General features: G+C 36.9%; 4 protein-coding genes and 1 long non-coding RNA gene across 7 annotated transcripts; 2 read left to right on the forward strand and 3 right to left on the reverse strand.

The window, feature by feature from the left end:
• The first annotated feature begins 1558 nt into the window (after positions 1-1558).
• On the forward strand, positions 1559-2804 carry LOC122314096. Its single transcript, XR_006243601.1, has 2 exons — positions 1559-1822; positions 1983-2804. It is a non-coding gene; the product is annotated as an uncharacterized LOC122314096 (long non-coding RNA).
• Positions 2805-4159: 1355 nt separating this feature from the next.
• On the reverse strand, positions 4160-7675 carry LOC122313711 (chloroplastic import inner membrane translocase subunit HP30-2-like). Its single transcript, XM_043128899.1, has 6 exons — positions 7263-7675; positions 6860-6975; positions 5182-5308; positions 4640-4788; positions 4468-4530; positions 4160-4384 (listed from the first exon to the last, which is right to left on the reverse strand). The coding sequence occupies exons 1-6, from the start codon at positions 7545-7547 to the stop codon at positions 4345-4347; spliced, it is 780 nt and encodes a 259-aa protein (XP_042984833.1). The 5' UTR covers positions 7548-7675; the 3' UTR covers positions 4160-4344.
• Positions 7676-8379: 704 nt separating this feature from the next.
• LOC122313709 (DNA-binding protein BIN4) lies at positions 8380-15812 on the forward strand. 3 transcript variants are annotated; one of them, XM_043128895.1, is made up of 13 exons: positions 8380-8526; positions 8903-9004; positions 9743-10022; positions 10268-10329; positions 12945-13224; positions 13455-13516; positions 13602-13655; positions 14098-14212; positions 14574-14620; positions 14782-14808; positions 14941-15016; positions 15144-15295; positions 15421-15812. In XM_043128895.1, exons 2-13 carry the CDS (start codon positions 8957-8959, stop codon positions 15523-15525), a joined length of 1308 nt encoding a protein of 435 aa, XP_042984829.1. In that variant the 5' UTR covers positions 8380-8526; positions 8903-8956; the 3' UTR covers positions 15526-15812. The 3 variants fall into 3 exon arrangements, with proteins under 3 accessions (XP_042984829.1, XP_042984830.1, XP_042984831.1); XM_043128896.1 differs by having other exon boundaries at positions 8444-8584; XM_043128897.1 differs by lacking the exon at positions 8380-8526 and adding an exon at positions 8608-8805.
• A 1299-nt stretch (positions 15813-17111) lies between these two features.
• Positions 17112-19741, reverse strand: LOC122313710 (pathogenesis-related thaumatin-like protein 3.5). Its single transcript, XM_043128898.1, has 3 exons — positions 18047-19741; positions 17692-17953; positions 17112-17581 (listed from the first exon to the last, which is right to left on the reverse strand). Exons 1-3 carry the CDS (start codon positions 18531-18533, stop codon positions 17422-17424), a joined length of 909 nt encoding a protein of 302 aa, XP_042984832.1. The 5' UTR covers positions 18534-19741; the 3' UTR covers positions 17112-17421.
• Positions 19742-19887: 146 nt separating this feature from the next.
• LOC122313712 lies at positions 19888-22222 on the reverse strand. The gene has a single exon (XM_043128900.1). It carries the CDS (start codon positions 22220-22222, stop codon positions 21782-21784), a length of 441 nt encoding a protein of 146 aa, XP_042984834.1. The 3' UTR covers positions 19888-21781.
• Between the last annotated feature and the right edge of the window lie 527 nt (positions 22223-22749).

Consider the following 22749-nt stretch of genomic DNA (forward strand, 5'->3'; position numbering starts at 1 on the left):
TAGATATTTCTATGGACTTCATTGATGGGCTTCCTAGTTCAAATGGTATGACAGTCATCCTAACTGTGGTGGATAGATTGACTAAGTTTGGTCATTTCTTTCCTATGTCTCATCCATATACAGCAGCTACAGTGGCTGAAGTATTTTTTTCGGGAGTCTTCAAACTTCATGGTCTGCCTAGGACCATTGTTTCAGATCGTGATGTGGTCTTTACAAGCAGGTTTTGGCAAGAGCTTTTTAAAATGCAAGGTACCATCTTGAATATGAGCTCAGCTTACCATCCTCAATCTGATGGTCAAGTTGAGGCATTAAACAAAGCTGTAGAAGCTTATCTAAGAGCATATACTGGTTCTAAACCAAGAAGCTGGAGTACTTGGTTGCCTATGGCTGAGTGGCATTATAACACAACTGTGCATTCTTCCACAAGAATCTCTCCATTTCAGGCCTTATATGGGCTGCCACCACCAAGGTTACTCTCTTATGTGGCAGGCACTACTGCCAATGCTGCAGTTGATCAACACTTGAAGTCTAGAGAACAGATTTTGTCTTTTTTAAAAGAGAATTTACAGAAGGCACAAGAGAGGATGAAGTTCTTTGCTGATAGAAAGAGGTCAGAGAGGAGTTTTGAGCAAGGAGATTGGGTTTTTCTTAGACTACAACCCTATAGACAGAAATCAGTAGCTATGAGGCATAACATGAAGCTTGCCCCTCGCTTCTATGGTCCTTTTCAGGTGATTCAAAAGATTGGTTCAGTGGCTTACAAGTTGAACTTGCCTCCTACATCGAAAATCCATCCAGTTTTTCATGTGTCTTGCCTCAAGAAAAAGTTAGGAGACCAGATTTCTCCCTTGTCCACTCTTCCCTCAGTTGATGATGAAGGGAGTGTTCAGCCTGAGCCTGAAATGATTTTAGAAAGGAGGATGAAGAAGTTGGGCAACCGTGCTGTTACTGAGGTATTGGTAAAGTGGCTAGGAGCTGCAGTTGAGGATAATTCTTGGGAATACTTATACAAACTGAGATCCATGTACCCTCATTTAGTGGGCACTGTCTTGTGATTGTTACGGGTGCCTTGGGGGCAAGGCCTTGAAGAAGGGGAGATTGTTACGGGTGCCTTGGGGGAAGCTGTGAGGAAGAAGATGTTAATAACTGTTTTAACAGAAATAATGGTGTTAATAAAACGATCTGTTTTGAGGCTTAATAAGGGAGGTGTCGTTTAGTGTTTAGTGGGCTGCGTTTGGTGTTAATGAAACGGGGAGTTTAACTTCCCATGTGTTTAGTTGGCGTTTTATTCCTTGTAACCTGCGTTTTGTGCAGAACCAAATACTGATTCAGTGCTTCACGACTGCAGTATATAAGCAGTAGTAAGCTAGTAGTTTGTATCTGGGATTTTTCAGTGAAGTAAATTTCTTGGAGGTTGGGAATCCCTCGAAGATTCTCTGCATGATTCAACATTGAATCTTGCTTATCAATTCTTGAGTTTTCTGTGTGTGTGTGATTGATTCTTGATAGTTCCCTGCGTGTGTCTGTATAGTGCTGAAGGTTCTTGCAAGAACCTTACACTCTCTCTCTCCTCACCTCAATCTCAGGTCTCCGACATAGTTACTGTACACGGCTCATCGGCTTCGATGAACTGTGGGGGCTGAGTTTGGGGGTGAAGGGAACTCAACTAAGAAAGCGAGGGAGGGAGGTTGTGAGGCAGCAACCGGTTTAAAAAAGAAAAAAACTTTTTCACGTACATTGTGTAGCGGATGATGCGAAACAGTAGTTATGAGAAGCTTTTTTTTCTTCCAGAAAAAAAAATTTCTCTTACCGTCCATGTAAGGTGAGTATTGCCTAATGGGGAATAGTGGTTCATGAGAAGTGTTTCCCATTTATTTATTTATTTAAGCATAATGTTGAGAATATATTTGTTGTCATATTTTTCTAAATTACTTTATTATTATTTATTCTTATTTATAAATTATTTCATTACTATTCATCAGGCCTGTGCAATGACCCGCCCAAGCAATATATTGGCCCGACTCGAGGTTACCCGTGACTTAGCTGCACCAGAAACAATCCGATCCAACTCAGACTAGTTCGGGTCGGGTAAAGCTATTGGTTTTTTAAAAAACCCTCACACCCATCTCCGCACCGACACCACCCTCAAAGCACACCAAACGCAGAGCCTCAAAATGTCTCAGAGTCTACTCCACTCCTGGGTTCCCTTCGTTTCTCCCCAAAGATGCCGATAACTTCAAGTGGGCTTCTCGAATAATTGTATAATGAGTAATTGCGTGAGGCCATTGATACGGAGCAAGACAAATCCAATGGTTCTTCTCCATAGTTTTGACAGAGAAATTTGGAGCATGAGAAACGGAATATACCTCATCAAATCGACTTGATCTTGGAGTTGCGACCGAACAGTGATGGTGAACAGCGACGGAGAACGCCACTAGCTAGGGTTTCTGCAGCAGCTGAAGTGTATGCTTGGAGTACACAGTTGTTTGGAGGCACGATCGAGGAGAGAGAGATTCTGTTGCTTGGAGGCGCGATCGAGGAGAGAGAGGGACTCGATTTCTGCAGGCGTGATCGAGGAGGGAGAGAGAGAGAGCGAGAGGTCTACGTTTTTCTGAAGAAGGGAGATACGGCCTACGGGTTTATTTACATGCTTCGGTTTTGCCCGCTTGTAATACTTGGATGACCCGCTTCTGATTTTAATCCGCTTTTATCGGGCTGGTAGTGTCGAGCCTTTCGGTTTGAGCGGGCCAGGCTCATTTTTGTACAGGCCTACTATTTATAAATAATTTAAAATATTTTTAACATCTAAAGGTTATATTATTACTATTCATAAATAAATTGAAATACTTTTAACATCTAAAGGTTATAGCCTGCGTATTTGCAGTCTTTCTCTATCAAAATCAATGGAGAACTAACTCATCTTACTACCCTAGACTAGAGCAATGAAGAACTAACTCATCTTACTACCCTGGACTAGAGCAATAAATTAGGTGAGATTTAAATAATGAGTTAAGTTAAGATGATTTGACTTAAAAGTTAAATAAAATATTACTAGAATATTATTTTTTAACATTATTACTATTTTGAGATTTAAAAAAGTTAAATTATTTATTATATTTTATATAAAAATTTGAAAAAGATAAATGAGATGAATTGAGTTTAACTCTCTAAGTCTCAATCCAAACTTCGCTGCTTTGGTTATAAAAAGTATTCTCACAGACGGAACAAATTCAATCAATTCAACAGATTACTTTTGCATACAGAAGAATGATCAACAAAAACTACCTAATATTAAAAGAAAAAAAAGAAAAAAAAGAAAAGAAAAATCCCTAAATCATTCTGCACAATGTTCAACAGAGACCATCTGACCTAAATGGATTTTATAGCGCTACTATTTAAGGACATTAGAAAGCCAGACTCAGAAGAAGCATACTCAGTTCTCAGGTGATGTAGGCACCAACTCACAACCCAGAATGTTTATCTTCCACCTCAACTTACTTCTAGTTCCCCAACTTGCACTTCAAACCACCAATCTGCTCCCTCCCCTTAAGCCCTTCAAAACCCCACCAATATTGGCACAACTACATCCACTTGATACAGACTTAATCTAAACCAATTCCATGTCATTATTATTCTTCTATTCTACTCTCTTCCCCACTTTCCTGCTAAATACTCTTAGACTCAAATATTGGCATGTCTGACAACTACATTAAGGCCATGTCTCTAAACAGATGGTTTTCGACTCAAAATATATTTTTATTCCCATACAGACGTATAATCTAAAACCCTTGAAATTTAAAAAAAAAAAAAACTTAAATATTACTCAAAAAAAATATGACCGGGTCGCTCCCACCACAAGTGGCTCAGATTGTGCCAGGGCTAGAGTTTTCAGATCACCACAGGCTGCCTGATCAGGGCCCCTCGTGGCAGTGGCCAGAGTCTTTGGCCATATCTAAACGTACTTTAATGGGTCTCCCATTTTTTAAAAACTCAATCAAAACATCTTCTAAAAAAGATCTTACAACTATTTACAAGCACTTTTACACTATTCATGAAAAATTCTTATATCCAAACATCACCTAAAGCAATCTGGCTTAGATGGTAATCATGCTTGGTTAAAAAAAAATACTAATCAGTATATACTACCCAGAATACCACATTCAAGCTAATAAACAGTAATTTTTTTATTCAATTCAAAGCATAAAAAACTACTCAAAGCAAATTTAATATGTTAGACCACAAAAATTGTCATCTTCTCTCACATAACGATAAGACTCCTTCCTATCTTTAGCAATGCATAAATGTTAAACAATAGTTGGCAGCAAACTAGATTGACAACAGACGTCAACGAACATTTCCTTGTCTATCTTTGATCTCCGGGTCCCTGAAGTTGAATATATAATTAAAGGTAAGATTAATTCATAAATTCAAGGGGAACTATTAAGATACATATATCCTGAGCCAGACCTCTGAATGTGATCGAGAATAAGAAGCCTTGGTCCAGGAGGGATTCTCACGTCTCTGAGCGCACTGAAACATGTCATGGCAAGTGAGGGTGATTACAACTTAAATACAAGGCTAATATATCAACATCCAGAAAAGGTGCAAAAAGTGTATTAGGATATACGAAGCTACTTGCCTGTCAGTGAGCAGAGGCAATGTGCTATCTGTCAACAAGCCTTTTCTGAAATTCTTCTCGTAATCCTGGAGGCCAAGCTTATACAACATGGATCTTGTTTTATCATAGAAAACATCTTCAGCTGGTGGTTTAGAGAACTTTTCCCCTATCTGCATAACCGAAAGGTAACTGCTCAGCATATATAAGTAACCACCAATGGAAAACAGTAACACATTAGGATTTTGTGAGACCATGTTTTGATTCAAACCATTCACAATCCATCCATATTGAGAATTAAATATTCTTAAGTTTTGCAAATCATTGTCATGTCAACAAAATAGATTGAAATCAGGGAGCCTGAGGAAATTCATTGATGAATGACATGTAGAACTTGTTTTGTTTTAATTGGTGAATGACATGTAAAACTCGTTGCTGTGTTGTGTATGTAGAGGCACGATATTTATAACTCTCATAGCACTTATTGAAAGTTAAGGACCAGAATATAAGCATCCTGTGGAGCTTGAACATCTTTTGGAATGATAAATTCAATCCTTAATGCGCACCTTGAAAAGCCCTCCTTGAACAAGAGCAAAAAAGAGGCCAGAAGTAATTGCATTTGCTGGCTGATTTGGGGCACCCATACCACTCACTAATGAAAACATGGCTCCAGAACCAAACGCTGCCACCATGCTGCAATGAAAAACTCTATTTGTAAGGAAGTACATGAAGCAAAAAGTAGGATAGCACAGAACTAAAATACTATGTTGACTGATGACCCCCAAATTAACAAGAAATAAACACTAGGTCAAGTCTATGACCCTGAAGCAATCTCCATGAAAAAAAGAGCCATTCCAACTTCCTCTTTCTGATACACACCACAGTTTAATAGCAAGAATGATCAGCAAGAATGATCCGTATCACTATCTCAGCTTGCCTTCCAATATACATTTAAGACATTCTCATATCAATTTCAAATAAGTAGACTCCTCAATCTCCCCTGGAACTCATAAAACAAGATGACCACATCTTTATTTTTTCAAAATAAAAATATAATGCTATAGTACATGCGTATTAATGTCCCTAAAAGTTATTAATAGAGACCCACATTCAGATTTGCTGCCAGATGTACGTTAAAACTAGTGAGAGTATCCCATTGCATTAATTCTTCTAAAATATATTAGAACGTTAGTTTTTAAAAATATTGGTTTCCATGATTGCATCCTCATCAAAATTAAAAGGAGAGAGAAAATTCTATTTAGAAAATACATGCTACATGGAATTGCATGCCAAATGAAAGGCTTGCCAACACCATATTACACACTAGGATGGTGTATGATAGCCAACAGAGAGAGAGAGAGAGAGAGAGAGAGAGAGAGAGAGAGAGAGAGAGAGAGAGAGAGAGAGAGAGAGTTTGAAGCTCATTGCCATTTTCAAAATCTCCTTAAGCAATCTACTCCTGTCTAGAATAATGAATTATGGTAACAGGTAAAGGTAATATCAAATAGTGCAAAGGCTCAAATTTCTTTTCAATATAACTTTTTGAAAAAACAAAATACGTAGCTGCTGCTATTAATGAGACCCCTAAAATCGTCAGAAAAAAGATAACCACAGACAAGTTATATTAAAGGAGGATAGGTATGCCTCATATTAGCCCTCTTTCGACGGCTTCTGATCCGAAGGTCGTTATTTTCTTCATTGTACTTCTATTCTTTTTTCCTATTGATAAGTTTCATCGTACTTCTGTTTGTTCAGATATTCTAATATATTTATTGATTTACCTGAATAAAATAAGCAATTCAATCATCATAACCAAGGATGGATGTAGAGATTTTTCTTTGGAATTTTTAAAGCAAGTTTTTGTAGGACATTAGGATCTACACTAAGTAAGTGGGGCACATTGGGGGCTCTTCCCCTTCATTCCCCCGCAAAGCCCAAATGTAAAATCTTTCCCTCGTCCTGATGGACAAATATGGGATATTTAGATCTGCAAGCATAATGAGATCAGGACATTTCTGCAGCAAAAGGAATACCAACAATTATAAAATTTCCCAGGAAAATATGGTGAAGTATTCCACATTGGCTGCTTAAGGAATCCTTATTTACTTCAATGCAGCGTTCCAGATTGAGCTTGTTAACACAAGTTCACAAAAGCCCCCCAAATCCCACGCAATTGCAATTAGCATCTCCCGAAATTACAGCAGAAAGGAACAGGAGAAGGAGGAAGCAGTAACTAAAGCTCACCTAGACTGGACATCCTCCTTTCCTCGCAGTCGTTTCATGAGACAGGATATGCCGGCATTGACACCTGTTATCACAGCAAAGTTGCGAGCTTGTGCCAACGGACCCCCAGCTAGAGCCTTTAATCAAAGTAAACGGTTTCCAATACAATAGAGGAACCCATATCAATGCCAATGAATAATTAACTTTTATGTCTTACAAGTAACCAGAAACTTGTTATTCGTGTATAAAACCACAGTTCATAACATGGCCAAAACCATCTAACACCAACGACAAAAAAACAAAATTTACCCTAATCTACCAGGTCAATAGCAATTTTTTACAGGTCTCAAAAAACCAAAATTTATATGAGAAAGCGAAATAATGGTAAGGGTAACAGAGGAAATGGAAGAAGAGCAAAGCGAACCTGGGCTTGTTGGAAAGAAGCCATGGCTTGGGGATTGGCCTGGGGGGGAGGAGTTGGGAGAGGGGAAGACTTGTCGTTGGTGAGAGTGCCCATGAGAGCACCTATGGCAGCGCCCTGAGCGGAGCTGGTGAGGGTTACCATAGCCACCTCCACCGGCAGAGACTGCTTCGCCAACCAAGCCTTGAAGCCAGTCTCCAGCTCCTTGAAGCGCGCCTGTATCTGCTCTATTGGGTTCTGCTGGGGAATCAGCTTCGCCACCAACACACCCTGCTTTCCTTGCTCCATTGTAGGGTGATTTTTCTTTCTTTCTTCCTCGTATATATAATTTGGTTCAGCTGCTTCTGGTGCCGCTGCCGCCTGCAGACTCTCTCTTATGTGGATAAAGCATAAACCGTAACGGTAGGGCTTCGTCTATGTATGTATGAAAAATTCACGTTTTCTCTTCATAAAAATTTCACCTTCAAAAATAAGAAAAATATTATATATCTTCTTTATAAAAACTTAATGATTATCAATTTTTTTTTTAAATTTTCAATAAGATATTTTAATAAATTTAATAAGATATAGTGCAACTTTTTTAATAATTTGAGGTAATTTTTAAAATTAATAATTGATAATATAAAAAAGAATTAAAAATTGAATAATGAATGGTAGTTGAGATTGCAATCACCTTCAAAGATGATCAAACAGTTATAATATATCTTCTTCTTCATAAAAATTTAAATGATTTGTTAAAATAATATTTATTTTTATTAATCTAACAAGGTATTTAATAAATTTACTACTGTTGGGATCAAACAATTATAATATATCTTCTTTACAAAACTCTAAATAAAAGTTATTTATTTTTCAATTTTTTAATAAAATATTTAATAAATTTATTAAGATATATTGTAACTTTTTAATTCATAGTATAAAAAATTATGAAGGGTAGTTATAATTATAAAAATATGAATAATTTTATATACAGTTATATAATGTAAAAGCGTAATAAATTATTTTTAAAAAAATATATAATTTATTATTAAAAAATTAATTTTTTAAAAATAAATCTCATATTTATTTAATTTTTTAAAATATAACTATACCACACTTACTTACTCACGAATCACGGCTGCCACTGTCATTTATTTAAAAACATATTTTTTTATTTAAGTGTGAGGGCTGTAAAATTATGATTTTGATGTTCTAATTCTGCACTTCATTTCTTCCTGCCTAAACTGGCAGAGTAACGGCAGCTCTGCTGCAGTTCACAGACAGTAAGGCAAGGATCTCTCTCTCTCTCTCATTTCCTTCCCTCTCCACTATCTCCTGCGTTTTCGGTACCCTTCTTCTTTTCCTCACTTCGAAATTACTCCATTTGTTGTTTCTCTTTGCTCTCCTTATTTCGATCGAACGCAAAAAAATTTCTCTTCTCCGGGAAGATTAGGGATTTATTAGGTTTCGAGTCGAAATTAGTTGCGTTCTCAAAATGTTTGGCCGGTGACTGCTACTTCCTTATTGTGTGATATCAATAACCTGGAATCGAACTTACAAAGTGTTGGTGTGATATATTAACAAGTAGCTACAATTTTTGTGTTTATGATTGTTTTTTGCTTTATTTGGTTTTGTTTTGGTCCAATTGTATTATTTTGAAGCAGGCACGGAGACCAGGCTGGAGTAATTGGTGGTGGTTTGACATAAAGGGCTGAAAGATGAGCAGTTCGAGGGAGGGATCTCCGGATTGGTTGCGTTCGTTCCAGGTATTGGAAAAATATATTTTTAGTGACCTGTCACCGTTTGTCTTGGATTCATTTCCATTTAGGAACTTGTCAATGGTAAATTCGAACAATTAATTCACAAAAAAAAAAAAAATACATTCTAAAGTTGTAGCTGTGGATGTTGAGCATTGAGCTTCGATCAATTTGTATATATATATAAACTGTGCAGTTCAGAAACGTGGAAACCTTTTTTCTTTGGAACAAATCGTGTCTACTGATGCATTGAAAGTGCCAATGAAGAGGCAAGTATCATGATTAAAATGTTTTTCTGTTTGAAAGTGTCATGCTTGACGCTAGACTCGTAGGTTCATCGGCCATGTTATTATGATACAACAAATATATGTAAGAGCCACCTTTAAAAACTTGCTGGTGCAAGGTATTTTTGTAAATGTACTTGTTGGGTATGTACATGTTTTGATGGGTAGCTCTTGAACAAGGTCTCGAGCTAAAACAAATTTTCGGCTTCAGATCTGATATGCCAAGATCTTTCTGTAATTATATTGCACCACATTTTTATCCCCGATTATTTGTATGAAATCCAAGTGTATTCACAGTTGCTCTTAGGCTTGCTAAATCTTTAGGTTGCAATCATCAAATTGTTTGGTTTTGTTCCACTTCATAGGCAACCCTTGATAATGGTTAGACCGGTTAGACCAGGTTCTCACTGTTTTTTCCACATGGTGTCAGTGCTAACCGAAAGAATCATACTTTGCTGACCAGGCACCAACTCATTCAACGCTGATGTTATCATCAGATTCTGAGTCTTCTCTGAAATGTAGCCCTTCAAGAGAGGACAGAGATGATCTTGAAGAGCCATCTCCAAATAAATCAACTAAAATTGCAGAGGAACACAAGAATCGAGCTACAAGTCTAGGTCAAAATGGTGCAGGGTCTCTATCTAATAAGCCATCAAAAGGAAAGTCTCCAAAAAAAAGGCTGAAAGTAGACAATCAAACACCAAAACAAAAGAAAAATACAGTCAACAAAAAGAGGAACGATGGTATGGTGGTGGTTTTGGATGACAAATTTCTGTTCCTCTAGAATGTTAAAGTAAAACTTAGTAGCTTTAATAAAGGGATGATTCGCAATCTCTGATAATCTGGCAAAAGCAGATGATCAGCTTATATTGCTTATACTTTTAAGCTTTTGTCAGTGATGTTAATAGGCCTTTTGCTTCGTATATTATGATTCATTTATACCTATAATGTATTCCCTATTCCATAATGTATTCTGATAATGATGCAGGGAACAGGAGTGACACGATTGGTGCGAAAGAAGTAACATTTGAGAAGCATATAGAGCCTTGTGTAAGAATCATTATCCTGAAATTGATTCATTTCTTTGATTTGGCGAGTTACCTTTCCTATTTAACAATTTTCAGCCTCCTCCTCAAGTTTTCTTTATGTGGTCAAAGGTCATCACTCATCAAATTGGCTGAGAGCTTGATCCCCCTTTCATTCTTCTTTTCCATTTTTTTCTTTTTCCCGATCTATCTAATTCAAGAAAACAATCAACTTCATTTTTTAGTGAAGAAAATTATTTATAAGAGAGATAGCTGAAGTTTAGGTATTTGATGAAAGGAAGTGAAATATTGATGTCAATAATAGTACATGTATGTACAAGGCATTTGTTGTCCCACCTTATCTGTAACTAGCCTTATCCTTGTCATGCCTGGTCTTTTTTAACAAATATAAAACAGATCATACCTTTGGGTACTTTTTTTCTTTGTAAGAGAAGATATGTTTTAGTATTTTCCTTTTGACATGTGCTAGAAAGAACATGTTCACTCTCACATGAATTATTATAATTATGAGAAGAAATTAGTTGATGAGATCCATAGAGCTGAACTCAATTTGATCAAGTGGAATGCTTGGTGAAGTTTACTTAAGTTTATGGAAGACATTACTTGAGTGCTGAAGTTCATGAATCATGGATGTGATTAGGGGTGAGTTCGGTCCGGTCCGGTCCGGTCCGGGGAGGTTTTGTGGACCGGACCGGACCTATTCGGTCCAGGGTTTTCCCACCCTGGGTCCTATTCGGTCCGGTCCGGTCCGGTCGGTCCATTCGGTCCAAGGTTGACTTTTTTTTTTTTTTTTTAATCTAATGACATTTTTTTTAATATTTATGTAACTATATTGTAATATATTTAATATATATACATATAGTATTATATATATATTAGTAATATGCTAATACTATTAGTCTATTAGTAATAATACTATAACTAATAAATATATGTAATAATAACTATACTATAACTAATAACTATATGTAATAATAGTAATAGTGATAACTATATATTTATATAATATGCTAATATTTAATGACATTTTTTTTAATATTTATGTAATTATATTGTAATATATTTAATATATATACATATAGTATACTATTATATATATTAGTAATATGCTAATACTATTATATAAATAATATATATAAATAATATTTATTTATTTTTATTTCTATTCGGTCCGGTCCGGTCCGGGGTGAAAAACTCCCGGACCGGGACCGGACCGAATCTTTTCGGTCTCTTAAAAATGGGACCGGACCGGACCGGACCCAATTCGGTCCGGTCCGGTCCGGTCCAAACAGTGCCGGTCCGGTCGGTTTTGCCGGTCCGGACCGGCCGATGCTCACCCCTAGATGTGATTCGTGAAGGCAAAGGTCAAGAATATCTTTAATGAATTGTTTGATTGTGACTCGGGATGATCTCACACATTTTGGATAGTAGAATGGGGAGAGGGGGAGTTGTGGCCATTCTCTGTCCGAACCTGAGCAAAAACAACAAAATTTAAGACCAAATACGATGGACTGACATTAAAAAATACTGCCTGCAGCAAGTTTACTGGCTGCATAACTATTCATTCTTGTGTGTAGCATGTGGAGGCATGCCTCGTGAATAATCTCATAGTACAGCCGCTTATCTAATTTCCAATCAATGGGTAGATCTCACTTCCCTTGTCCATACCGTTGTGAAAGGGATCATGTATCTACAGAAAAGAGAACGAAGGACCTTACCCTTAACATAGCTGCAAATTGTTTTTGTATCTGAGATCTTATTCATTTAAACCTGAGATGTTAAAATTTCAATGACCACCAGTCACGATTGAATTATTTCCACTTTTTTTTTTTTTTAAATCTCTCTTGCTATTTGCCAATCATGAAGGTTTGTTTTCTCCTTTGCCTACATGCCCTTGGGAGAAACTATTGATGATTGCCAGTTGAATCTTTATATGACATACATCCCCGTCCTAATTTTCTTTCCCTGTTGTGGCTAACATGCAGCCAAAAATCTAATGATTCTTGTGCCGATTTCCTATTTAGGAAAATAATAATCATAATTTGGACAAAATATGATTGATCCAGTAATGGGAATCATAATTAAGAATAAATTAACAACTAAACTCAATGATTAATATAATTTGGACAAGTTATATTCTTTGATTAATATAAGTTAAACACTGATAAAAAAAAAAAAAAACTTGTATTTCTCCCACAGTTTATGTTGACCCATTATGTTGTTCTTCCAAAAATCTACGGTACATCTCTTGTACTTGCCAGTCACATCATGATACTTTCTAAAAATGACTTTGAAACATGAAAAGAGTGACTAGAAAACTGCCACTTGCAGTTGAAGTTTGATTTTGTAGACTATCGTTAAACTACTGCTCAGTTTGTTTTACTAATAGGAAGTGCTTCAGAAGGCAAATATCCATGTATTCCGCTTTTGATATATAGGTAGAGCTTCTAGGAATTTAGGGGGCCACAGTAAAGTACTCAAACTTCGAAAATGGTATATCTAGACCTCTACATGCATCAGAATAGAAATGGTGTTATAGCTTAACGAGTTTCTTTTAAATGTATGTCTAGCTTGCTTTCATTTTGTTTGCTGATGACAAGAATATATGTTATTGTACAGGAACCAAGTCATTCAGTTTTGGCATTATCATCAGATTCTGAGTCAGGTCGTGATAATAGCACTGCAATAGAGGATAATATTAATCGTGGAGAATCTTCAGAAAAAAAAAATTCAGAGTTCCAAGGAGGAGATAAGTGTGATGATGTCGTTCTTGTTGGCAGTGATGGAGAGTTTCCATCTAAGAAGGCTTCAAAAGAAAAATCTCCTAGGAAACGGCAAAAAGTTGAGGGTCACACACCAACCAAGGAGCAAAAAATAAATGAGAACGTGGCAATAAAAGGTATGAAGGGGGTTTGTACACAGGCATGATTGATTTTAGCTATAAAGTAATAAAGCTTTTTAACAGACTTTGTGAGGAGAGACATCAATTTGTATTAGGGACACAGATGAGACTCTCTTTCTGTCTCTGCATCTACCTGCCTCGCTGTCTGTCTGTATGTCTGTCTGTCTCTCCATGATATCTACTCTCTTCAAAGCTTTGATGCTTTTGTGGTATTGTTAATGGCATAGGAAATGGTCGTGATGTGGAAGTTGCAGGTGAAGAAACTTCTGACAAGCATATTATACCTAATGTAAGAGATATGATTAGCAGCTATAATTCATGGGCTATCTTAGTCATTGGCTTAATGAAATGCTATGGCAATTTAAAATTTCCAGGTATCCTCCTCAAGTTTGCCTTTGGTGCTTTCTGAGAAAGTCCACCGCTCAAAGGTAGGACAGTGCTCATCTTGATTCTTTGCTTGGCTGTTTTGTACTGGGATAGATAGTAAGGTTCTGTTTCATAATGAATAATGATCACTGTTCTAATTATGCTGCAGTCATTTTTTCTTAATATTGTATATAATGGAGAAAATATACTCTGAGGTTTGACTGTCCAATGTAAGAGGGACAATAATACCCTTGAGCAGTAGCTTGGTGCATTGGTGGTTGCCTTTCTAAAAGGTGGCTCCGCAAGTATGACCCAGCATCAAACCATTGTGGAGAAGAGTATGGGGTTTATTATCCCTCCATCCACTACTCTACAGCTTTTCTCGCAAAATATCTCTGTGCATGTATTCTTTGTTCATTATTGACTAGTGCTCCTCCCCCCCCCCCCCCCCCCCCCCCCACAAATGGGGGGAATTATTAACCCAAAGCTCTGTCGTTATTGCAGGCACTTGTTGAATGTGAAGGGGATTCCATCGATTTGAGTGGTGATATGGGTGCTGTAGGGCGAATTATGATTTCAGATGCTCCAGGAAATCAGGAAATGTATTTGGATTTAAAAGGTGGATTTTGTTCAAGTGTGCAGGTCTCTTGGATCAATGATGATCCATGGTTGTGCTTCTACTTATGTTATATGCGTTTATAATAATCTCTTGCTTTTTATGGTAGAACAATAATAAAGCTTCTCTACCGCTCATTGTCTATTAAAATAATCTTGCATATTAAAATATAAAACCTCAAGGACGTCTTTTTGCACTAAATTTAGAAGAAACTACAGTGTCTTTCTTAGCTGCTTATATTGTTCATCTTCATGTGCTATGTCTCAGGTTTTATACCCTTATTCTGAGCAACCCAGATATTATTTTGCCTATTCTATATGTAGCAGCCTTCTTCTAATTGGTTTAATTTTGGTTACTTTTTCAGGAACCATATACAAAACAACAATAGTTCCTTCAAGGACATTTTGCATTGTATGTCATCATTCTCCACCTGAAATATTCTGTGGACATCATGGTCTCAAAAGTCCTTGCTAGTATAGATGTTATGTGTAAACCACAATCTACATGATAATCAAGTTTTTAAATTTTATGCTTGAACAGTGACATTTTTGTGATTTTCTCTTCTTGTTCAGGTTGGCTTCGGTCAGTCAGAGGCAAAGGTGCGTTAATTGTCTGCTTAAGATCTTTCCTTAGGGTGGATGTATTTTTGTAGTCAATAGACAATTTGTATGCCTGACTACTCTTCCCTTCCTCATTGGCACTGTTTCGCTAATTGTACATTTCTTGATCAGATAGAGGCCATCATGAATGACTTCATTCAGCTTAAACCACAGTCTAACGTTTATGAAGCTGAAACTATGGTTGAAGGTTTGGTACTTTTCCTAGGTTTTCCATTGTCGTTTTAATGTTTAATTGTTTAATTTTTTAAATAAAAAACTCCAGTTCCAGTCTTCCAGACATTATTCCTTCACCTCCATCATTTTGTTTTGAGTAGGAACACTGGATGGTTTCTCATTTGATTCAGAAGATGAGGCTGACAAGATTCCTAAAGCCGTTCCTCATCAAAATAACCAAAATGAGGATGTTGAAGAACAAACCAATGGTAAAAATAATGGGAAAACCAAACGGAAAGCTGAGAAAACATCGGTATGTTTCCAGACCTTTTCCACTTCTTAGGAAAGCATCTTGAATAAATTCAAATTACACTGCTTTTGTTTCAATAAATTATACCACATTGCACGTATGCTTATTTGATGGAATTTTGGATGCAGGGAATTGCTCGGAAGAGAGGTAAAGCTGTGGGAGGAAAGATGCAAGCACCTAAAAAAGTAAGAAAGAAAAATCAAGTTTCAAAGAGAGGCAAGACCAAGAAATAGGATACAAATTTAGGTTAATAATTTCTTGTACCGGCCAGAAGATATAGAAGAGTGGTGGCAAGATATTAGTTCTGATTGTTGACAGGGGCAAGAGTGGCATCACCTTGTATTAATTTCAGTGATAGATTGTAATACATATACAATGATCATATCATTAATGCTTAAATTTTTAGAATCTAGGATTTTAGGAAATACAGGTTGTTATTATTTTCCTCGACTAGTTTTCTGCGGGGTAGTTAAAGAATGATTTGCCATATTCAAAATACACTTACCTGCTTTTGTTTGCTTGGATTTGTCTCGTTTGTTTTTGTAGATGAGATGAGATGAGATTAGTTGAGATAAAAGTTAAAAATTAAATAAAATATTGTTAGAATATATATTTTTAATATTATTTTTGTTTTGAAATTTGAAAAAATTAAATTGTTTATTTTATTTTGTACGGAAATTTGAAAAAATTGTAATAAAATGAAAGGTTTTATAGAAATGAATGAGGCATGTTAGCTGAGTCAACTACATCATCAAATCTACAAGGAAAGTATATATATGTATATATTTTCTTTTAGTTTTGTTTTTCTAATTCTTTTCTCAAACTATTATACTGGTATCATGATTAGCTTGCCAACTTAATTTCCAATGATTTACATTTTAAACTGATTCAATTTGGAAAACTTGTGATATAAGTTGGGTTGCTTGATTCCTTCCAAGTTGGGCTGTAATTGAGCCGAGCCGAGCCGAGCTAGTCTTTGGCTTGTCGAGTTTAACTCGACTCAAAATACTCGAGTTTAAATCCGAGTTTGAGATTTTTTTATTTTTTATTATTTTTTGTTCAAGTTTGACCCGATAAGCTAAACTCTCAACTCGAGCTCGAACTAGTTTGAGCTCGTCTCACAAACAAGATCGAGTCAAATCGAGCTCAAGCTCGAACTTGAATTGTTTTTTTTTTTATTGAATAAGATTTAATAATTAATAAATTAAATAAATAAAAAATAAAAGAATTAATATTGAATTTATACAACTAACAAGTAGAACCTCTATTAAATTATAAAATTTTAAAAAATTTATAAATAATTAATATCAAACTAGTTAATATTTATCCAAAATAATAATATATTAGATGCCTACATATATTATTAATACATGCACTTAATATGGTAGCATATATCTATTTTTCACATACTAGTATATGAAATTATTAAATTTTATCAACTAATTATTAGACAAATTATAAAATATACCTATGAAGTATATTCACTATATAGATATAAGTAATTAGATTACATATTATATATTTAATTATAAAAGTGGTATGCTTATATTATTAGCTAAATATATACATGTATATACATAAGTGTATGTATATATTTCTTAATATATAAATGAGTTTTAATCAAGTCGAGCTAATGAGTCGACTCGAGTATAAACAAACAAGCTGAAACGAGCCTTAACCGAGTTGAGTCAAGTTTTGTTGGGTATGTGTTATTTATAAATTGTGTCATCTACAAATTGAGCGGGTATTTGCTTTCACGAACGAGTTTTTTTTTTTTTTTTTATGAGTCGAGTTCGATTTGAGTTTAACCGAGCGAGTATTGAGCGAGCTATCGAATAGACTAATTTATTTACAGCCCTACTTCCAAGATTATTACAAGTTCTGTGACGATTGAAATACAAGGTTAAGTACATTTTGACAACAAAGCATGGGATTCTTGGATCAGCTACAATGTCCTTGGTGAACTCATGAAGATCTTTATGCATTTTAAATTCCTCTACAAAATAAGCCTTCTACTTCCAATTTGTTTCTCCCTTTTGCAGTCCCTCTTTGATTCAGTAAATATTCCCATTCAAATGGATATTTGAGACTCTGTTGTAGAGTCAATTTGTGCTGTCCAAGGCTGTAAACTAATATTCAGCGTTCAGAAGAATAAGCTTTAGGATGAGCAGAAAAACCAGAATCGGAAGAGGGAGGAGGATGTTTGACGAAGATACAATCCCCACAACCTCCCTATTGCTCTGCTCTAGCATTGGAGGGATGAGCATTGGATCATCTGGTTTTTTCACCCTGCATCACATATTATCCTCAAATTTCAGGTTTCATGGTGGGAGTTACAGCATGTACATAAATTGAATTTTGAGCAGCTGAATTAGTCAGAATGAGGTGAGGAATTGTACCCATCAACACCAGGGCAAAAAATTATGGCATATTCATTAGCCTTGCATGTAAAGGTACTTGTGCCATCATCAAAAGCATAGCTATAAGCCCTTGGACAAGCCCTTTTAAAAATGGCTGAATAAAAAGAGGGCCGGCATGTTGTTGGGTTGGCAAACTCTCCACTGCAGCAGTACTGGTCCATCTTAAAAGCCTCACATGCACTCTTGCATGCAACCACTCCCCCTTCCTCTCCTCCTGCTACCTGAAGCTCCTTTGGGCAACCTATTTCATTCCATGGTTGCATTGATCATTCCTTTTGTTTAATCTCCAGTTAGAGTTGTAATCTTATTTCTAACTGTAATAGTAAACTCTTACCCATGTTGATATTTGAAGCGCACCCTGTGGAGTTACATGCGCCATACATCCCTCTTGGTGCAGCAACAAGCGGCAAGTTGTAGCCATCTACGATGCTAACATCGTAGAAATCTTTCTCGTTGCCTGTTCCAAGGGTTATCTCAAAGAGGGATGTAGGCGGAGTGGCACCACTGCCATCACATTCCAGCCTTCCCCCACAGTCCCCGGTTTGACATTTGCCGGCTCCCAACTCATCGAATGTGCATCCTGTCCTTGCCCATATCCGTCCCGACCATCCCGGTGTTGATGGAATGCTAACACTTTGGCCAGAATTCAACTGAAATCCGGTCATTGTAAGTTGAGGCGTGCCTGACCCTGCAAGCGTGCCTGGCCATATGGTATAGGGGCAGTCGTTGGTTATGGTGAAAGTGGAAGCTAATGAGCAAGAGAAGAAATAAATGACAGCAATAGACAAACTTGGAAACATCCAGGACGTGGGCATTGTCATTGTTGAGGATGACTCTTGTTGGTTCTGCTAGTTTGTCCTATCTTCAGGTAGATAGATAGGAAGCGGTGAGTCCAACAGAGAAGGACCAGATCCTCAGATAAATTCTGCGGGGGTAGAGATTGTGTGCAATGACAAAACAGAACCAAATTCCCAGCCGCAATATCATCCTTTTGGGTTTAGTATTTCCATTTTTTGGATGGCCTCTTTAAGAAGCAATTCCTTTCTTTAGCAATTACATGGGACAAATGTCATACACGATTAAAGCTAAATGCTGTCTCTCTGACAACAAAATCTAAGCAGTTACCTTTCAAAGAATCAGTTGAGCAGTTCAGATTGGAGCTCATTAATATAATCCACAGGATGGCCCTCAGGAAAGCGATCCAAGATTCTCTCCAAAAAATAGAAAAATGTAAACTAGTTTAATCCCTTTTCCGTTTTAAACAAGTAATATTCGGTTGTGGACGTGACGGGAGAATTTTCTTTTATGAGGTGGTTAATCACTTTCTATCATTCTAAATATGGAGGAAAGTATCAAATCTGATTTCACCAGGATTGGTAGTACTCTAAAAGTGCACTTGGGGGGCAAGCTTGGCATCAACCAGTGTCACCACACAAAAACAGATGACAGTGAGCCCCCATCAGTATTGCCTTGGTGGGCCTCCAACCATGTCATTCATAGGAGGCTCCAGAGTCCAGTCCATGCATAGCATGCATAAGGACATACATGTTTTTCTTTTTCTTACACAGTATGCATGGCTAGAAACTAGTGCCAAACACTTGCCTTTTAAAATCTGGGTATTAACCTTTCCTATACAAGTAATTGGTACCACAAAATTACAGCCACGCAGCAAAAAATCATCATTCGCAAGTAACAGTAATTTTAGCAAGACTGAACTACAACCAACTGAAATTGTCTTTAAATGCAGTGAACAACAAAGTATTACAGACAAAAACTAATGCATAGAGATGAAAAAAGCAGAGCTGTATTTGTATGGATCACCGGTTACATGAACGAGGGACCCCAAATCGTGATACCAAAACACCCACACTGGCCAACACAGCAACATCGATTTTAGAACAAAGAAAGAGAACTTCAAGCAGGGGACATAAAACTGTAGACCAATAAAACACTGTATAAAGGGATTTTAACAGCATAGAATGCCAAATTGCCAATAAAAATGACCACACTCAATTTAGAGGCTAATCACGGCCAAGAAGTACAGAAAAGTACCAGCACAGAGATTGAATAGGCAGAGTGGCATGTATATGGGTCGCCATTTATATTAAAGAGGGATAGAAAAAGAACTAACCCTTCTTGATTCCACAAAACCGTGAAACAAAAATAAACACACAGTAACACAACAATATCAGCTTTAACACTAATAAAATACAGTAGGGGACAGAATGTAGATCGATAAAACATTGCATCAATGGATATTAGCAACAGCACAGAAAAGCCAATAAAGCTGCCTAAACCCAATATACAAGCCAATCATGGCCAAGGATTTTCTATTGCCTACTAATTTTGATAATAAACTAAAATCGACTGGCAGCTACTTTCGCCTATTTTAGGCTTTCAAATAGCTTCAGACCGGTACGCAATAGATGTACTAGGGCCTGAAAAATAACAGCCATGTGACCCAATACCTTTGTGGCAGGGCTGGTTGAAAATGCTCTTTAGCTAGTTCACAAAGTTGGAGCCGACACTTCAACATTTGCCTGCTCATCAGCTAAAAGGACGGCATCCTTTGCCAGTTAAATCTCAATGCCTTCAAGATAAGCCAACTTCAGATGATTTTTCATGACCAGCATTGTCTATCAGCACACCATATATATCCTGGACAGAAGATTTCCCACCACAGGAGAGGAAGTAGCGAACCAAATGGATGAAGGTTTGATGGGACAGGATGGACCTCCTCGACTATCAAAGAACATACTTGAGCTAGCTCAAACCCAATTTCTGGAGCCAGTGTGGTGATAACCACTTACAGATTACTGTAATGGTAAACTATATCCTTGCTCCCTGTGATACTAATAAAGGAAAACAAATTCGGTGGCTTCTTAGAATCACCATCAAGCAAAGCCAGACTCGGTCAGCAACTTGCGATACCAGAAAAGAAAAAATAATTTTTTGCCAATAGACGAGGTGCGAGTGACATCAAAAACAGAAAACTCAAACTATTGGGAAGCATATGGCATTCAGTGATTTCTGCTTTACCAACATGGATGCAGAGAGGGGCCAATTCAGCAAACCAAATCATACTGGCTTTACGCTCAGTGGGCTACACCAACCATGTTTACACATTAATACCCGTTCAAGCAAACCACATGCTTGAATCCATCAGGCATGACACCATTTTCCTCAGGTCATCAGCAATTCCTGGTGCAGCTTTGTCTCCACCAAGGACAAAAAGCAGGATTACCTACATAGCAAAGAAATAACAGTTATATATAAAAGATTTTTACTGGCACTCAAAACTTGTAGAACAGAATAACCATTCATTAAAACAAGAAGCATTTCTTTAACTCTCCTGTACTGTAACCTGCAAAATTAACATTTACTTCAGGAATCCATATTTAAACTCAAAGCTAGGAAAAGCAAAACTAATGAAATGAATGAAAATCGAATAAATATTATAAATCAGCTAACTCCTTTTCAACCTGCAAAACTCCGCAAAGTAGTGCAAAATAAAAAGAGTTAGGTTTTCTGTAAGACAACAATCCCAAAGAGAATTTGGGAAATTTTTGCTGCAAGGATGAACTACCTAAAAATAGAAAAAATATTTACAATCCATGTGTCATAACAAGGGTAACCTTGTAGCCGAATACAATACATTGACTACAAAATCACGTCTCTTAAAATACAGACTAATAAATAATCACAGAGGTAGGGAAAAAAAATCAAATTTAAGTACAGACCATACATAAATACTGCAATTTTGAACGAAATGGAAGATCCAAGTCTTACAAAAGACCTGAAACCTCTAGGTATCAACAGGACTCCTTTCAAGTTTCATAAGCGGTAAACAGAACCTGTTTAGCATCCCAATTAAATAGAGAAACTAGCGGAAGGGCTAAATTGCATTAAATCAGATTAGAAGTATATAATTCCGTAGGACACATCAAGTCCATCATTAAGCTACGCATACTAGGTTCAATTATCCATAACCGTCTCATGAAAGAGAAGGAAAATATCAAAGGAACATATTAAGCAAAATGATAGTGGTCTTTTCAGTTATATCATGAATCTAGTTCACATCCATGCCATCCCCAACTTGGCTGCAGATTGGACTGACAGCAGAGAAGGATCTCTCAAAAGGAGAAGGATGGAGCTGTGCATCCCGTCTGCGCTTACGAGCACAGCTATCAGCAGTGGGGGAACTATCTGCCTCAAGCTTCCTTTGGACGCCTCTCACTGCCTGTTCCTCTGCCTGTGTTAGGGGAAAAATTTGGCCGCTTGCTCTACAAAGGGAGCTGTGATTATCATACAGAATTCTCTGGTTACAGTTTTTGTCACATATGTGAGTCAGTCCTGTTAGTTTGCAGCGGTACATATTTCCGCAAACACGTTCATTTTCACACTTCCAGTCACATTTGTGGACTGGAATTGGCCCATCTTGGCCTAGTATAGCAGACAGAAAAATAACATTTGTGGGTCCAGCTACCATGGATTTGCCATATACCTCCATTGCTTCAGCAAATCAACTTCACTTCTAAATCTCAAGTTTTATAGATTCCAAACTCCCAACACCTCCGTGCCAAACACTCTGCAGAGCCCAACACAATACGGAAAATGCGTCAAATGTTTGTTGATCTAAAGACATGACATTAAAATAATACCCATCTCTCTGCATTCTAGATGGCGTTCTCTAACTATTTCGGATAAATGTTTTCCAGCTCTGGAAACTATCACACGTCACCTCCCTCTCTTTTACGTAAATCATAAAAAATCATTAAGCAAACCGAATTGTCTGCCATTTCATATCCTTCCGTCAGAGGCTAATCTCCACCCGAAAACAAGCACGCTGCTTTAAAACATTTATCCACTTATCCATTTATATTTTTCTGCTCCTTTAGGCCCCGATATTTGCTCGAATTTTGCTAAATATTAGCCTTAAAAGAAGGCGCGATTATGTTCAGCACCTTTAATAAAGCAGAACTGAAACATGTTTAACTCTTTAGAGTTTTCTCCCACATTTAAAAACTCAAATCATTC

The sequence above is a fragment of the Carya illinoinensis genome, chromosome 6 (genome assembly GCF_018687715.1).
Source record: "Carya illinoinensis cultivar Pawnee chromosome 6, C.illinoinensisPawnee_v1, whole genome shotgun sequence".
Classification (NCBI taxonomy): domain Eukaryota; kingdom Viridiplantae; phylum Streptophyta; class Magnoliopsida; order Fagales; family Juglandaceae; genus Carya; species Carya illinoinensis.

Bases quoted from the DNA above. Each gene is read 5' to 3' on its own strand.
- LOC122313711 (XM_043128899.1), bottom strand. From the start codon at position 7,547: ATGGAGCAAGGAAAGCAGGGTGTGTTGGTGGCGAAGCTGATTCCCCAG. The intron at 5,309-6,859 runs GTGAGCTTTAGT...TTTTCATTGCAG, and splicing joins AAGGAGGATGTCCAGTCTAG to CATGGTGGCAGCGTTTGGTT. The intron at 4,789-5,181 runs GTGCGCATTAAG...TCGGTTATGCAG, and splicing joins TTCAAGGAGGGCTTTTCAAG to ATAGGGGAAAAGTTCTCTAA.
- LOC122313710 (XM_043128898.1), bottom strand. From the start codon at position 18,533: ATGACAATGCCCACGTCCTGGATGTTTCCAAGTTTGTCTATTGCTGTC. The intron at 17,954-18,046 runs GTAAGAGTTTAC...GGAATGAAATAG, and splicing joins CGCTTCAAATATCAACATGG to GTTGCCCAAAGGAGCTTCAG. The intron at 17,582-17,691 runs GTACAATTCCTC...TATGTGATGCAG, and splicing joins TTTTGCCCTGGTGTTGATGG to GGTGAAAAAACCAGATGATC.
- LOC122313709 (XM_043128895.1), top strand. From the start codon at position 8,957: ATGAGCAGTTCGAGGGAGGGATCTCCGGATTGGTTGCGTTCGTTCCAG. The intron at 14,621-14,781 runs GTATGTCATCAT...CTTCTTGTTCAG, and splicing joins CTTCAAGGACATTTTGCATT to GTTGGCTTCGGTCAGTCAGA. The intron at 15,017-15,143 runs GTTTGGTACTTT...TGTTTTGAGTAG, and splicing joins AGCTGAAACTATGGTTGAAG to GAACACTGGATGGTTTCTCA.
- LOC122313712 (XM_043128900.1), bottom strand. From the start codon at position 22,222: ATGGAGGTATATGGCAAATCCATGGTAGCTGGACCCACAAATGTTATT.